Below are 14928 nucleotides of genomic sequence, written 5' to 3'. Positions count from 1 at the left end.
GTTCATTGTTACTCAAATAGGAACTGCCAAATCTAATTAGTTGTATTCAATGCCGAACCACAAAATAGTCAAAAAAGGTCTGTATACTGTCCACCAGATGGCCACAGATTCACTTTATGAACCAAACGGAAACAGAGAAACTATTTTGCAAACATTCCCTTTTTAGGAGAAACTTGCAACTGTGCTTTGGAATGTTGTACGGTCACTTAAAAAAATATCAGGATTTAATAAAAATTCAGCCTTGCTGCAGCATAGCAAGTAAGACACAATTTAAAAGGTAAAATGGGAGATGTTTTGATACATTATCTCAATTAAAAATAACAATTTGCCTCCTCTCCACTTTTCGACTCCTCCTAACTTGAAGGAGTCAAACCTTCGCCATCCATGGCGTCACTCAGCTGGCTCCAGTGCCTGTACTTCATGTTTCAACCCAAAATTAACACAGATGATGGGCAACATGATCCTGTTGTGCCAGTTACAGAGGCATACTTTTCACATTTTCTACCCTGCCACGCACCCTTTTCAAAATCAGTATCGTACTGAATCATGCGGCATGGTAATTTTCCCTCCACTTTTGCTACTGTTGATATCTCCCATCATAGTTGTATTTGCACTCCATAATACAACTGAATTGGTGGTTGACTGAGTATTTGGACAACCTCTCCCATGCCATTTTGTGGCCAAAATGTGTATAGAGAAAGCTGCAGCTATATTGACTCAGACATACACCCAGTTTTGATCCCCAACACTTTTAGCTGGCTCCTTACTGCTGCTGGATCACTCACTATCTGGATAAATGCCAGACAAAGTTGAAGCTAAAACCTGATTTCCTAGTCTGTGTTGCAGCTCATCAATATGTTGCTCAATAGGATTACCCAAATTTGACTCCTTTGTTGTTAGTTTGCAGGGAATGAATTTTAGCTATTGAAACTCTACCAAGAGAAATAATATTGTGGTGTGCACATTGTACACTGATGCAGTCAGCCCACCAAATTACAATACAAGTCTTTAGAACACAAAATCTATTAGGTAGAAATCTCAAGTAAAAACATATTTGTCCATTTAAATTGTTCAGATCTCATTTTAAAAAAACAGAGATTGTTCAAAATCAAAGTTCCTCAGTGTTCGATAAGGATCTATTGAGTTTTTTTTCTCTCCACAAAGACATGACCAGTTGTAAACATGTGGTTTCTGCTGTTGCTTAAGGTGACAGCTGCAGGAGTGTTTTGGATCAACGTTTGGGTGTACAATAATTAAATAATTAGGTATCAGAATGGCTTGCAGGTTGCATTCTCACCTCTTGAGGCTTTTCATTTGCCCTTTATTATGTGACACAAAGTTGTCCCAGTGCCACAGCACAAGAACCAGCAAAACTAGCACATTGTGTGCACTAGTATTGTGTTCAGTTCTGGTCACCACATTACAGGATGTAATTGCTCTGCAGAGAGTGCAGAGGAGGTTTACAAGAACCTTGCCAGGGCTAGAAAAATATAGCTACAAGGAGATTGGATAGGTTGGGGTTACTTTCCTTGGAACAAAGAGGGTTGAGGGGTGACTTAATTGAGGTATATAAAATTATGAGGGGAAGAGATAGAGTGGACATAATAAAACCGTTTCCCTTGGTGGAGAATTCTAGAACCGGGAACACAGATTCAGAGTAATTGACAGAAGGTGGAGGGGACACAAGAAATTTAAAAAATTTGACTCAGAGGGCAGTAGAAGTCTGGAGGTCGCTGCCCGAGTTGGTGGAGGAGGCACAAACCCTAAACTCTTCAAAAGTATCTGGATCTGCACCTATGTAAGAGGAGGGCAGCATGGTGGTGCAATGGTTAGCACTGTTGCCTCACGGCACCGAGGTCCCAGGTTCAATCCCGGCTCTGGGTCACTGCCCGTGTGGAGTTTGCAATTCTCCCCGTGTTTGCATGGGTTTCGCCCCCACAACCCAAAAATGTGCAGGTTAGGTGTATTGGCCACCCTAAATTGCCCCTTAATTGGAAAAAGTAATTGGATACTTAAAAAAAAAGTGTTGTAAGAGAAAGGGCTATGGATCAGGTCCAAGAAGGTGGGATTAGAAAGCGCATCTGGATGTCTCAGTCTAGCTTGGACATAATGGGCCGAATGGCCCTCTTCTGTGCTGTACCTTTTCTATGGTTCTCTCTTTTTGGGGCGCCACTAATACAATAAATGAATGAGTGGTCCAGATAAACAAATTAGTTTTAATCAGTTAGAACGTCATTACTGGCATGTATAAATAATCTCAGCCTAGAGACCCTGTTGGTCGCAGAGGGTTCCCACCTCTGACTCAGATGTCCTGGTTCAAAACAGGGGAAACAGATTAGAGTATAACGCTTTTGGGTTTGGAACAAGCACTGCCAAACTACAAATACATGATTTTACGTCACATTCCAAGTCCTGAGCACTTCCTATAGAATCACTACACTTTAGAAGGAATCCATTCGGCCCATTGAGTCTATATCGACCCTCAGGAAAAGCATTCTTTTTTTTAAAGATATGTTTATTTAGAATTTTTCAACAAAATTTTCAACCATACAAACCCCCCCCCCCCCCCCCCGTAACAAAAGGAAAAGAAAAGTCGCATAGCAAGACATAAACATGTCAAATCAACATAATACAGAACTTTGTACATTGGATTCCTCCCGCACATATCAACTTTCCGGAATATTTATGTATTTTCTTGCTCAAGTGCCCCCAGGAAAACCCCCCTTCCCCGTCCACCCTTCTCCCCCCCCCCCCTCCCCTCCACCTCAGGTTGCTGCTGCTGCTGACTGAACTTCATCTAAGGCTCCGTGAGATAGTCTAGGGACGGTTGCCACCGCCTGGAGAACCCCTGCACAGACCCTCTCAAGGCAAACTTTATCTTCTCCAACTTGATAAACCCTGCCATGTCATTTATCCAGGCTTCCACACTGGGGGACTTCGCATCTTTCCACACTAACAAGATCCTTCGCCGGGCTACCAGGGATGCAAAGGCCAGAATGCCGGCCTCTTTCGCCTCCTGCACTCCCGGCTCGTCCGCCACTCCAAATAGTGCTAGTCCCCCCAACTTGGCTTGACCTGGACTGTCACCACCTTAGATATAGTTCTCGCAACTCCCCTCCAGAACCCATCCAGTGCCGGGCACGACCAGAATATATGGGCATGATTCACCGGGCTTCCTGAGCACCTCCCACATCTGTCCTCCACCCCAAAGAACCTACTCAGCCTCGCCCCCGTCATATGCTCTCTGTGAATAACCTTAAACTGTATCAGGCTAAGCCTGGCACACGAGGAAGAAAAATTAACCCTACTCAGGGCATCAGCACACAGACCCTCTTCGATCTCCTCCCCCAACTCCTCCTCCCATTGGCCCTTCAGCTCCTCTACCAAAGCCTCCCCCTCTTCTTTCATCTCCTGGTATATCGCCGACACCTTGCCCTCTCCGACCCATACACCCGGAATCACCCCGTCTTGAATCCCCTGTGCCAGGAGCAGCGGAAATTCCCTCACCTGTCGCCTCACAAACGCCCTCACTTGCATGTACCTGAACGCGTTTCCCGGGGGTAGCCCAAACCGCTCCTCCAGCGCCCCTAGGCTCGCAAACGTCCCATCAATGAACAGGTCCCCCATTCTTCTAATCCCTGCCCGATGCCAGCTCTGAACCCCCCCGTCCATCCTTCCTGGGACAAACCGATGGTTATCTCTGATCGGGGACCACACCGAGGCTCCCATCGCACCCCTGTGTCGTCTCCACTGCCCCCAGATCTTTAGCGTTGCCGCCACCACCGGACTAGTGGTGTACCTTGTCGGCGAGAGTGGCAGCGGTGCCGTCACCAGCGCCCCCAGGCTCGTTCCTTTGCAGGACGCCATCTCCAACCTCTCCCATGCCGCCCCCTCTCCCTCCATCACCCACTTACGGATCATTGCCACGTTGGCTGCCCAGTAGTAGCCACCCAGATTCGGCAACGCCAGCCCTCCCTGTTCCTTCCTACGGGGACTCTTTACCCTCGGGGGTCTATCTCTACTACGCTCCAGGAACCCCCTCCTTACCCTCGGGGGTCTTGTTTGCCCACACAAAACCCCATAATGCTCCTGCCTACCCTCTTAAAAAAGGCCTTGGTGATCACAATTGGAAGGCACTGGAATACAAAAAGAAACCTCGGGAGGACCACCATTTTAATCGACTGCGAGAGTGGTAACATGTCCCATCGTTTGAAGTCCTCCTCCATCTGCTCCACCAGTCGCGACAAATTAAGTTTGTGCAGGGCTCCCCAGCTCCTAGCTACCTGGATCCCCAGGTATCGAAAGCTCCTTTCCGCCCTCCTCAAAGGTAGGTTGTCTATCCCTCTTCCCTGGTCCCCTGGATGCACCGCGAAGAGCTCACTTTTCCTTACAATAAGCTTATAGCCCGAAAAGTCCCCAAAATCGCTTAGGATCTGCATGACCTCCACCATCCCCTCCACTGGATCCGCCACATACAGCAACAAGTCGTCTGCATATAGTGACACTCGATGCTCCTCTCCCTTTCGGACCACCCCCCTCCATTTCCTGGACTCCCTTAATGCCATGGCCAAAGGTTCAGTTTGCTAATGCAAACAACAGGGGGAACACCTGCCTCGTTTCTCGATACAGCCGAAAATACTCTGACCTCCGCCGATTCGTAACCACACTCGCCACCGGGGCTCTATATAGGAGCTTAACCCAGCTAATAAACCCTCCCACGAACCCAAACCTCTGCAACACTTCCCAGAGATACTCCCACTCTACTCGGTCAAAGGCCTTCTCCGCGTCCATAGCCGCCACTATCTCCGCCTCTCCCTCCACCGATGGCATCATAATCACATTTAGGAGCCTCCGCACATTAGCTGCCTGCCCTTTACAAATCCCGTCTGGTCCTCGTGAATCACCCCGGGACACAGTCCTCGATCCTCGTAGCCAGCACTTTTGCCAGCAACTTAGCATCTATGTTGAGGGGCGAGATGTACGATCCACATTGCAGTGGGTCCTTATCCCTCTTCAGGATCAAAGAGATCATCGCCCTGGACATTGTCGGGGGCAGGGTCCCCCCCTCCCTTGCCTCATTGAGAGTCCTCACCAGCAACGGGGCTAACAGGTCTACATACTTCCTATAGAACTCCACCGGGAACCCATCCAGTCCCGGGGCCTTCCCTGCCTGCATGCTCCCCAGTCCTCTAATCAGCTCCTCCAACCTAATTGGCGCCCCCAAACCAGCCACCTCCTGCTCCTCCACCCTCGGGAACCTCAGTTGTTCCAAGAAACGTTGCATCCCCTCTTTCCCACTGGGGGCTGGAATCTGTACAGCTCCTCATAGAAGGCCTTGAATGCCTTATTTACTTTCACCGCACTCCGCACCGTAGTTCCCCTTCCATCCTTGACTGCACCTATCTCCCTCGCTGCCATCCTCTTACAGAGCAGATGTGCCAGCATCCGGTTCGCCTTCTCCCCATACTCGTACGTCACCCCCTGTGCCTTAGCCTTCCCTGTGGTCAACAGGTCGAATTCCGGCTTTGCCTCTCCCTAAGTAGTCCCTCTTCAGGGGCCTCTGCATATCTCCTGTCCACCAGTAAAATCTCCCCCACTAACCTCTCCCTTTCCCTGCCCTCTCTCTTCTCTCTATGAGCCCTGATGGAGATTAACTCTCCCCTGACCACTGCCTTCAGCGCCTCCCATACTACTCCCACCTACACCTCCCCATTGTCGTTGGCCTCCAAATACCTTTCAATGCACCCCCGCACCCTCCCTTGTCTGCCAGCAGTCCCACATCCAACCGCCACAGCGGGCGTTGGTCCCTCTCCTCCCCCAACTCTAGTTCCACCCAGTGCGGGGCGTGGTCTGAAATGGCTATGGCCGAATACTCCGTTCCCTCCACTTGGGATCAATGTCCTGCCCAGAACAAAAAAAATCTATCCGGGAGTAGGCCTTGTGTACATGGGAGAAAAAAGAAAATTCTCTGGCCAAAGGCCTGGCAAATCTCCACGGATCTACTCCCCCCATTTGTTCCATAAACCCCCTAAGCACCTTGCAGCAGCCGGCCTCTTTCCGGTCCTAGATCTGGAGCGATCCAGTGCTGGGTCCAACACAGTGTTGAAATCCCCACCCATTATCAAGCTTCCTACCTCCAGGTCCGGAATACGCCCCAACATACGCTTCATGAATCCAGCATCGTCCCAGTTCGGGGCGGATACATTTACCAATACCACCCACGTCCCCTGCAACCTACCGCTCACCATCACGTATCGACCTCCATTGTCCGCTACTATGTTCTTGGCCTCAACGACACCCGCTTCCCCGCCAGTATTGCCACCCCTCTATTCTTCGCATCCAGCCCCGAATGGAATACCTGTCCTACCCATCCCTGATCTGCCACATTCAGATGTGTCTCCTGAAGCATGACCACGTCTGCCTTCAGTCCCTTTAAGTGTACAAACACCCGGGCCCTCTTAACCGGCCCATTTAGGCCCCTCACAGTCCATGTGATCAGCCGGATTGGGGGGCTACCACCCCCCCCCCCCCCCCCCTTCACCATCTCCTATTTTAGGCCAGTCCCGTGCCCGCGCCTCCTGCACCCTCCAGTCCCCCAGACGGGGAACCCCCGCCCCGACCACCTCTTTTGTTTTCAGTTCCCCCTCGGCCAATGCAGCAGCAACCCTATCCCCCCCCCCCCCCCCTAGTAGATCCAAATCTAGCTCTTTTGCTCCCCCCATAATACTTCTGTAAGTCAGCTGACACCCCCCCCCCCCCCCCCCCGGTGTGGAAATCCCTCCTCCTCCTTGCGCTCCTCCATCCCCCCCCTCCTTAATGCGGGAAAAAGCCCGCGCTTTCCTGAGCCAGCCCCACCCCCCCGTGGCACAGCTCCTGTTGCGGCCTTATCCCAATTCTTCCATCCCCGGGTCTCACCTCCCTCCAGCACCGGCGCCCACATTCCTCAGTCTCCCCATCAAAACTCTTCCCCCATCCCCATTCATCGTCCCACCCGTGAAACATTCTTTACCCATATTTACAACCCTGTATACAGTCAACATCTCCCCCACAACCACAGACCCTCAGTTCGTGTCCACTTTTTCCGTTTGGATAAAGGTCCAAGCCTCTTCTGGGGGTTTCAAAATAGTGGTGTTGATCCGGATACGCGACCCACAGTCGCGCCGGCTGCAGCATTCCGAATCTCACCCTCATTTTATGCAGCACTGCCTTGGCCCGGTTGAAGCCAGCTCTCCTCTTTGCCACCTCTGCGCTCCAGTCCTGGTAGACTCGGATCACCGCATTCTCCCATCTACTGCTCCGCTCTTTCTTGGCCCATCTCAGGACACTCTCTCTGTCCGCGAAACGATGGAACCTCGCCACTATCGCCCTTGGCGGCTCGCCGGCCTTGGGTCTCCTCGCCAGGACCCGGTGAGCCCCTTCTAGCTCCAGGGGGCTCGGAGAGGCCTCCGCACCCATCAGCGAATGGAGCATTGTGCTCACATACGCCCCGGCATTGGCCCCCTCCACCCCTTCAGGGAGACCCAGAATCCGGAGATTCTTCCTCCTCGACCTGTTCTCCAGGACCTCGAATTTCTCGGCCCACCTCTTGTGCAGCGCTTCGTGCGCCTCCATCTTCACCGCCAGGCTCAAGATCTCGTTGTTGGTTTTGTCCCTCACCTCTCGGAGCTCTACCTTCTGGGCCTTCTGGGTCTCCTTCAGCCCCTCGATCACCATCAGCATTGGCGCCAGCACCTCCTTTTTAAGCTCCTCCACGCAGCGCCTGAGAAACTCCTGCTGGTCCGGCCCCTATGCTGCTCGATCTCCGCTATCTTGTTTTTTCCCCCTCGTTTCTGCCTCTGCTCCAAAGCCTCTTTTTCCACCGCTCCACTTCTGGTCCCCTCCATACACGACGGAAGGGGGACCTTGCTCTCACCTTCCCACACGGGAATCGGTCAAAAAATTTCCATTGGGGCTCCTCCGGAGAGCCCAAACGTCCGTTCTAGCGGGAGCTGCCGAAATGTCTCCGCAACCGGAAGTCTCAGGAAATGCATTCTATCTAGGACCACCACCATCACCTGCCCTCCTGCCATATCCCCACCTAACCATTGGACACTAAGGGGCAATTTAGCATGATCAATTCATCTAACCTGCACATCTTTGGACTGTGGGAGGAAACCGGAGCACCCAGTGGAAACCCACGCAGACATGGGGAGAAAGTGCAAACTCGAGTCACCAAGACTGGAATTGAACCCTGGTCCTTGGCGCTGAGAGGCAGCAGTGGTAAACACTGTGTGCTCACGCTAGTTCAGCAGTGGTGTAATGTTGGAGGTGCCGATCGCATGAGTTGAGGTTTTAAAATGAGGTCCCAATCTACTTCCGAGTTCCATCAACTGCTGTATTTTGTATTTCCAATCCCAGGTCAATTTGTTTATTAGAGATTGCAAAACATCTGTATGCTGAGAAGTAGCTCAGCAAAGTATTTATCATTTACCTAATGGGTGGCACCATAGCAGTGGTGGTGTTGCTTCACAGCGCCAGGGTCCCAGGTTCGATGCCCGGCTTGGGTCACTGTCTGTGCAGAGTCTGCACGTTCTCCCCGTGTCTGCTATGGTTTCCTCCGGGTGCTCCGGTTTCCTCCCACAAGTCTCAAAAGACGTACTCTTAGATGATTATGGACATTCTGAATTCTCCCTCAGTGTGCCCGAACAGGTGCCGGAGTGTGGTGACTAGGGGATTTTCACAGTAACTTCATTGCATTGTTAATGTAAACCTACTTGCAACAATAATAAAGATTATTTTAAAAAAAAGTAAAATTGCTGATACCAGAAATCCCCCCAAAAAGCTGAAAATGTCTCAAATAACCAGATGGTCTGGCAGCATCTACATATAGAGAAAATGAGTTAACGTATCGGATCAATAACCCTTCAGCTGATGCTTGCAGTCCTGATGAGTATGTCCAGCATTTGTTGGTTTTATTTCTTTATTGGACTCCTGACCCACTGGGTTTTTTCAGTGCTTTGTTTGTATTTCAGATCTCTTGTACCTGCAGTATTTTTTTAATTATAAATTTAGAGTACCCAATTATTTTTCTTCTAATTAAGGGGCAATTTAGGGTGGCCAATCCACCCAACTTGCACACCTTTGGGTTGTGGGGGTGAAACCCACGCAGACATGGGGAAAATGTGCAAACTCCACACGGACAGTGACCCAGGGCTGGGATCCACACCTGCAGTATTTTGTTTTAATCTCTCGTGCAGCTATTCGACTAGCCAAGGGCTCAATAAGTCTGACAATGCCTGTGGAGGGAGAAAGTAGTTGACTTTTCAGGTCCTTATGACTGTTCTTAAGAAATCTTATCATTCAGAACTTTATTGTACAGAGGCAAAAGGACATGTCTTGTGAATTTAATGCACCACAAATATCAGGTAAGTATATTACCTCCCTCGTTTTCTCCTCATATCAGACTGTCCAGAAGACAAGGGCTAACTTCAGTTTTCTTTATAGAATGAATAGGACAAGAGCAGAGAAACTGAAAATGACGAGGGAAGGGATTAAATGTAGCCAGGAAAAATAAAGACGGGCGGGACAGCAAAAGTAAAGACAGAAGGTTAACTTGTGTACCTATACAACATTCCCCACTCCCTTCTCATTCTATCTTGATTGAATTGTATATTTTCAAATTTTCTGACCCACTGCCAATTTTAGACAGTTAGGCTGTTTAAATGCGAATAAGTCAGATGGGCAAAATTTCAACTCCAGATTAAATTTTTACTTTTGTAATTTCGAATAAGTACAGGTATAAAGTCTGCTTTGGGTTTGATGGACTGTACAGACAAGTTAGTTTTTTCTTTACAAAATAACTTTGGAAATGCGACAAGAATTAAACGCCAGTAAACAAACTGGAAATAATAAAAAAAACAAGACTGCTGCGAATTGAGTTTACTCCGTGTACAGGGAAGGAAGAATAACGTTTCAGCTTTTAAAAATAAAAAAACTGCTTAGGCAGGGTTTCAGTTTATTTTCAAGGGGAAGAATTAGCAGTGAGCGGATTTAAACTAGTTGTAGTTTGCATATTTGAATCGCCTTTTTATTAAATAATAGGTTAGTTTCTTGATCCGATAATGACCTCACCTCCTGCTCGAATTGACTGAATCCCCAAAGGCGACTCCCTCAATCTGTTGCGGTTTGCCAGCGCGCGCCAAAATTTGAAAATCGCGCTTTCGGGTTAGGGCGCGGGCAGCCTGGAGAGGGAGGTGATCGGTGGTGATTGACGGTTAACCGCTGACACCTGGACCAATCAGCGGCGGGTCAGGCAGCAGGCTGAGGCCTGGGCCCTCGCGCTCGGCACTCTGGGATTTGTCGTCCGCCCGGCCTTGGTCCGGGGCCGCAGAATACAAACTTCAACCGACAGAGAAAACTCATGGGCGTCGATGATGTGGGGCGAGAAGACGCGTCGTGATCGGAGGAGACCGGCCGTCAATGTCGTCGGAAACAGTTTCCAAGGGGGAAATTGATAGGACTACAGTTCCCGGCGTGCACTGCACACGCATCTTCTCCTCCCCACCCCGACCGAGTCGCGGGCCACATGATAGCGGCGCCATTTTCTAGTTCATTGAATAAAAGGGTTTGGCAGCGCGGTTCCTCACGGATCGGTACAGGACCGAAGTATTATTGAAGCAGGTAATTACGGGAAAGTTTTGCAGCCATGTCAACTACTCCGGCCCAGAAGCAGACGCGGGCCAGCGCGGCCCAGACGCCTCTGAGCCCGACCCGTATCACCCGAATCCAGGAGAAAGAAGATCTGAAGAATCTCAATGACCGCCTGGCCGTCTACATCGACAAGGTGCGCTCCTTGGAGTGCGAGAATAGCGTTCTGCAGCTCAAGATCTCCGAGAAGGAAGAGGTGACGACCCGTGAGCTGACCGGCATCAAGTCCATGTATGAGACGGAGCTGGCCGACACTCGGAGGCTGTTAGATGAGACGGCCCGGGAAAAGGCGAAGCTGCAGATCGAACTGGGAAAGAGCAAGGCGGAGCTGGACGAACTCGGCAAAAAGTAAAGTAGTATATGTGACGCCAACCTTGGGATGAACTTATCTAATTGTCTGTTGATGTAAAACTTAATTTTTCACGAGTTTCCCCCCTCCATGCCGCTTATTGAAGTTCAGTTGTCATTCTGTAGTATTTGCATTATGGGGAGAGGGTGATTGAACCTGCTCATTTTCTTTTTTTGAATCCCACGCTATTTTGTTACTGGTTATTTAAATGTTTTTGAAATTCAGTTACGTTTCACGCTATTAGCATTAATGGTTAACACTTGAAATCTCCCATTCCCTACAAGACAGCAATATGTGTACAAGTCCGTTCCCCAAGCCTAACTTGTACTATAATCATCGATTAACTATAATTGGTTATGTCAGGTACGTTATAACAATTTTACAGAGAAGTAATTTTCCACATTTCCTTTCAACTAGTAACTGTGTAAGTTACAGGCAGTTTGATACTAATACTGCTTCATTGTGCAGAGGAACCGGGTTCGATCCTGGCCCCGGGACAATATTCCCGTGTCTGCGTGGGCCTCACTCCCAGAACCCAAAGATATGGAGGCGGATTGGCCATGCTAAATTGCCCCTTAATTGGAAAAAAATAATTGGGTACTCTAAATTTAAAAAGGGAATGTTGACAACTTCACTGTCCTGTGATGTGTATTTGATAAAAGCCAAAGAAATAGGGTACACAGCTTCTTGAGTAATACGATCATGGTGATGTTCCTCAGTTCCACATTCCCACTCCCCATATTCCTTTGTTCCCTTAATACCCCAAAATCTATCTATCTACAGACTTGAGAATAATAACAGCTGAGTTTCAACGACCCTTGGGTATTGATTTACACCCTCCCGAGCCTTGTAAGATAGTTATCTTCAGTTACTCCAGTGACTGAAGGATCCCATATGAGCAAGTACAGATTTAAGGGAATTGGCAAGATACTTTTTAACACGATCTGTAGTCAAAATTTGCAATGTATTGTTTATTAACGTGGTAGATTCAAAGAGGAATTGATTAAGTACAGGTGGAGAAAAAATTACAAGTTTGTGGGTGGATGGGACCTACTGGATTGTTGTTTGAGAGCTGTTACAACTTGGACCAACCAAATGGCCTGCTCTGTTGTATTTTGTATGATTCTAAATGGCTGGCCCTTACTGTGAATTTATGTTCCCTACATTTAGTGCCTCTAGTGTTTAACCTGGCAAACGTTTGAGTGAGATCACACTCATTCTTCTAAATCCTGAGAATATAGGTTTGATTGTTTCATGCAACTTCATTGTTCTGTCAAGAATTGAATATATTTTGTCACAGCGTTTTATGAATGAGTCAAAAACAACCATACCAAAAGTCAGTGCATATAACAAAATCAGGATATTAGAAATATGCTTATTAGCTTGCCAGAATTTTGGCAGTAGTGATTGTATAAGTACAGGTTGCCTAGTATGACCCAAATTCAGTGTATGCAAGCCTTTTCTGTAAAGCTGCTCATACAACAGTAGTATGATCTGCATTAAATTAGAGCTGCATGAATGCAATCATGTTAAATTTTTGGGACGTAAAATTTAAAGGTGAAGTGTGCAGCATCACATGATGTACTCAATCAGGATATGGCAGTGACATCTAATGCAACAGTAATGCTGTGAAGATATTTGCAGGATACAGTATTGATGGAGGATTTGGAGAACTTTTTGCATTCTTTTTCTGCCCTAATTTTGTGGTGCAATTGTCTTCAACCAATATTCAACTGACTGAAGTGAATGATCCTTAAGAATCTGTACATGCAGCCCTTTTGTTTTGTATGAAGATAGGAACTAAAAGTACAGTGCATGAACCTTCTTGGTGAAATGTCCATTCTTTGGTTAGCTTCGACAGTGGGTGTTGTCAGGCTGTGAAGGTAGCAACTGATGCTGCAGAACCTGGAGATGGGGGAGATGAGACCTATTATTGTAGTTTAAAAAAAATTCCATCATGTAATCAGTTATCTTTTCATATCCAATTTCCTTTTGTATTTCAGCATAGTTAATATTTTAAAAATAAATTTTTAGAGTACCCAATTCTGTTTTTCCAATTAAGGGGCCATTTAGTGTGACCAATCCATCTACTCTGCATATCTATTTTAGGTTGTGAGGGTGAGATCCACGCAAACACAGGGAGATGCAAATTCCACATGAACAGTGACCCAGGACCGGATTTAAACCCAGGTCCTCAGTGCTTTGAGGCAGCAGTACTAACCACTGTGCCACCATGCTGCCAGCATAATTGATGTTAATGAATATGGTGGAAGGGAATCGTTCCTTTCACATATTATGTGGAGGGAATGGATGGTGGGACTTAAAATATGTTTTCAGAAATTTTAATCTAATCGGATACTATCACATATATTTTAATTAAATTTTCCAGTTTGAGTTTATTCAAATACCTCATACAATCTTGGATCCCACTGTAATGAGTTTCACTGCGTAATTTTAGCATTTGGGACTTTATCCAAAAGTGAGTTTCTGATTTGAAATGTAAAGTCAGGTGAAACGTTTTTGCACCTACTCTTATCTGGTTGAGTATCTGAGGCCTGTCTTCTCTACTGGAAATATAAGCAAGCTGGTTCCTAACCCATTAAATCAATTCTCAACTTGATGACAAAAGTATTTCTGTATACTTGAATCACGTGATTACTATCAGGACGTGCATTCTTCTCAATATGCTTTAAGAGCCATTCTTCCTTGTGATTTTGTTTCTTGGCCATCCCTTCTGGAGGGAACAGGTGTAAATTAGAAGAAACCTTTTGGCCGGCTCTATCTGAAATTTGAGCAGCTCTAGCCCTCTTGGACATTAAAATATTAGGAAGCCTACAGTCAAAAACATAATTTATTATCAAAAATTCTATTGAACAGCTGAGAATAGGAACAGGCAAATGCAGTTTAGTGGGAATTATTTTACTGTCAAGAACTTAATGATATGCAAGTGTTGTAGGTAATGCACGAGCTGCAAGACTTACTTTTGGTTCATTTTCATATATGGATCACATTTTCAAAGTCCATATAATTTTGGTCTGCTTCATCGGTATCCATTAGCAACGTGTTCCTGGAAGGTTATGAAAATGGGTGCTGGGCTTGGTAGGGAGTGGAGTGTGAGAAGAAAGTAGAGTCATTAAATGTGCAGCATGGTTGCAAGCAATATCACAAAAAAGTACACTGGTTGAATCTGATTCGTTTTTGCTCAAACAAGTCTTGGGCATCAGTACCTGCTACATTTACTTTCAAATGGAGATATGGCCACCTTGGCTGCAATTTGGAAATCCTTTGACGTTTGTTTCTACAGTTTGGCAGGAGAGTTTACCGGTTCCCTGCACTTGCATTGCTGTGTCTCCCTTGGCTTTCCAAATGGTGAAATGATGACCCTAGTTGAAAGTTGGGAATTTTTAAACATTTGCTTCTGTAGTTTGGATGGCAGTTTCCAGTAGTTGCATTTCCATGTCTCCCTTATTCTAATAGCAAGTTGTGAGCCTGTGAAAATGGTATTGGTGTTACAAGGAAGAGGGTTTGATCAGTGTAGACATGGGAGCTGCTGGACAGACATTTCTCAACAGAAAATTGACCAATCCTGAAGTGCTTTATTTCACTACAGATTTAGAGTACCCAATTCATTTTTTCAAATTAAGGGGCAATTTTAGCGTGGCCAATCCACCTACCCTGCCCATCTTTTGGGTTCTGGGGGCGAAAAACATGCAAACACGGGGAGAATGTGCAATTTGCAGCACAATGACCCAGAGCCAGGATCGAACCTGGGACCTCAGTGCCGTGAATCAGCAGTGCTAACCACTATGCTGCCCTTTATCCTTGTTTTTATGGTACAGTAACAACATACTGAACCAACTCAGCGTCTTTTAATTTCCTGATTAATAGTTGCT

The 14928-nt window shown here is 47.2% G+C and overlaps 2 protein-coding genes across 2 annotated transcripts in view; one reads left to right on the top strand and one right to left on the bottom strand.

Annotated features, from left to right (window-relative positions):
* Positions 1–14928, bottom strand: part of rpl36 (ribosomal protein L36) — a 65648-nt gene that overhangs the window by 50261 nt on the left and 459 nt on the right. The window lies entirely within an intron of this gene.
* The window catches only part of lmnb2 (lamin B2), a 46664-nt gene continuing 42115 nt past the window's right edge, over positions 10380–14928 (top strand). Inside the window, exon 1 of the mRNA XM_072482661.1 lies at positions 10380–11034. Coding sequence (XP_072338762.1) covers positions 10685–11034 — 350 coding nt within the window. The 5' untranslated portion in view covers positions 10380–10684. The remainder of the gene's footprint in view (positions 11035–14928) is intronic.

This window comes from Scyliorhinus torazame, chromosome 18, assembly GCF_047496885.1.
Source record: "Scyliorhinus torazame isolate Kashiwa2021f chromosome 18, sScyTor2.1, whole genome shotgun sequence".
NCBI lineage: Eukaryota > Metazoa > Chordata > Chondrichthyes > Carcharhiniformes > Scyliorhinidae > Scyliorhinus > Scyliorhinus torazame.
Note: the sequence above shows the minus strand (reverse complement) of the source record. Positions and strands in the feature narration are given on the sequence as shown.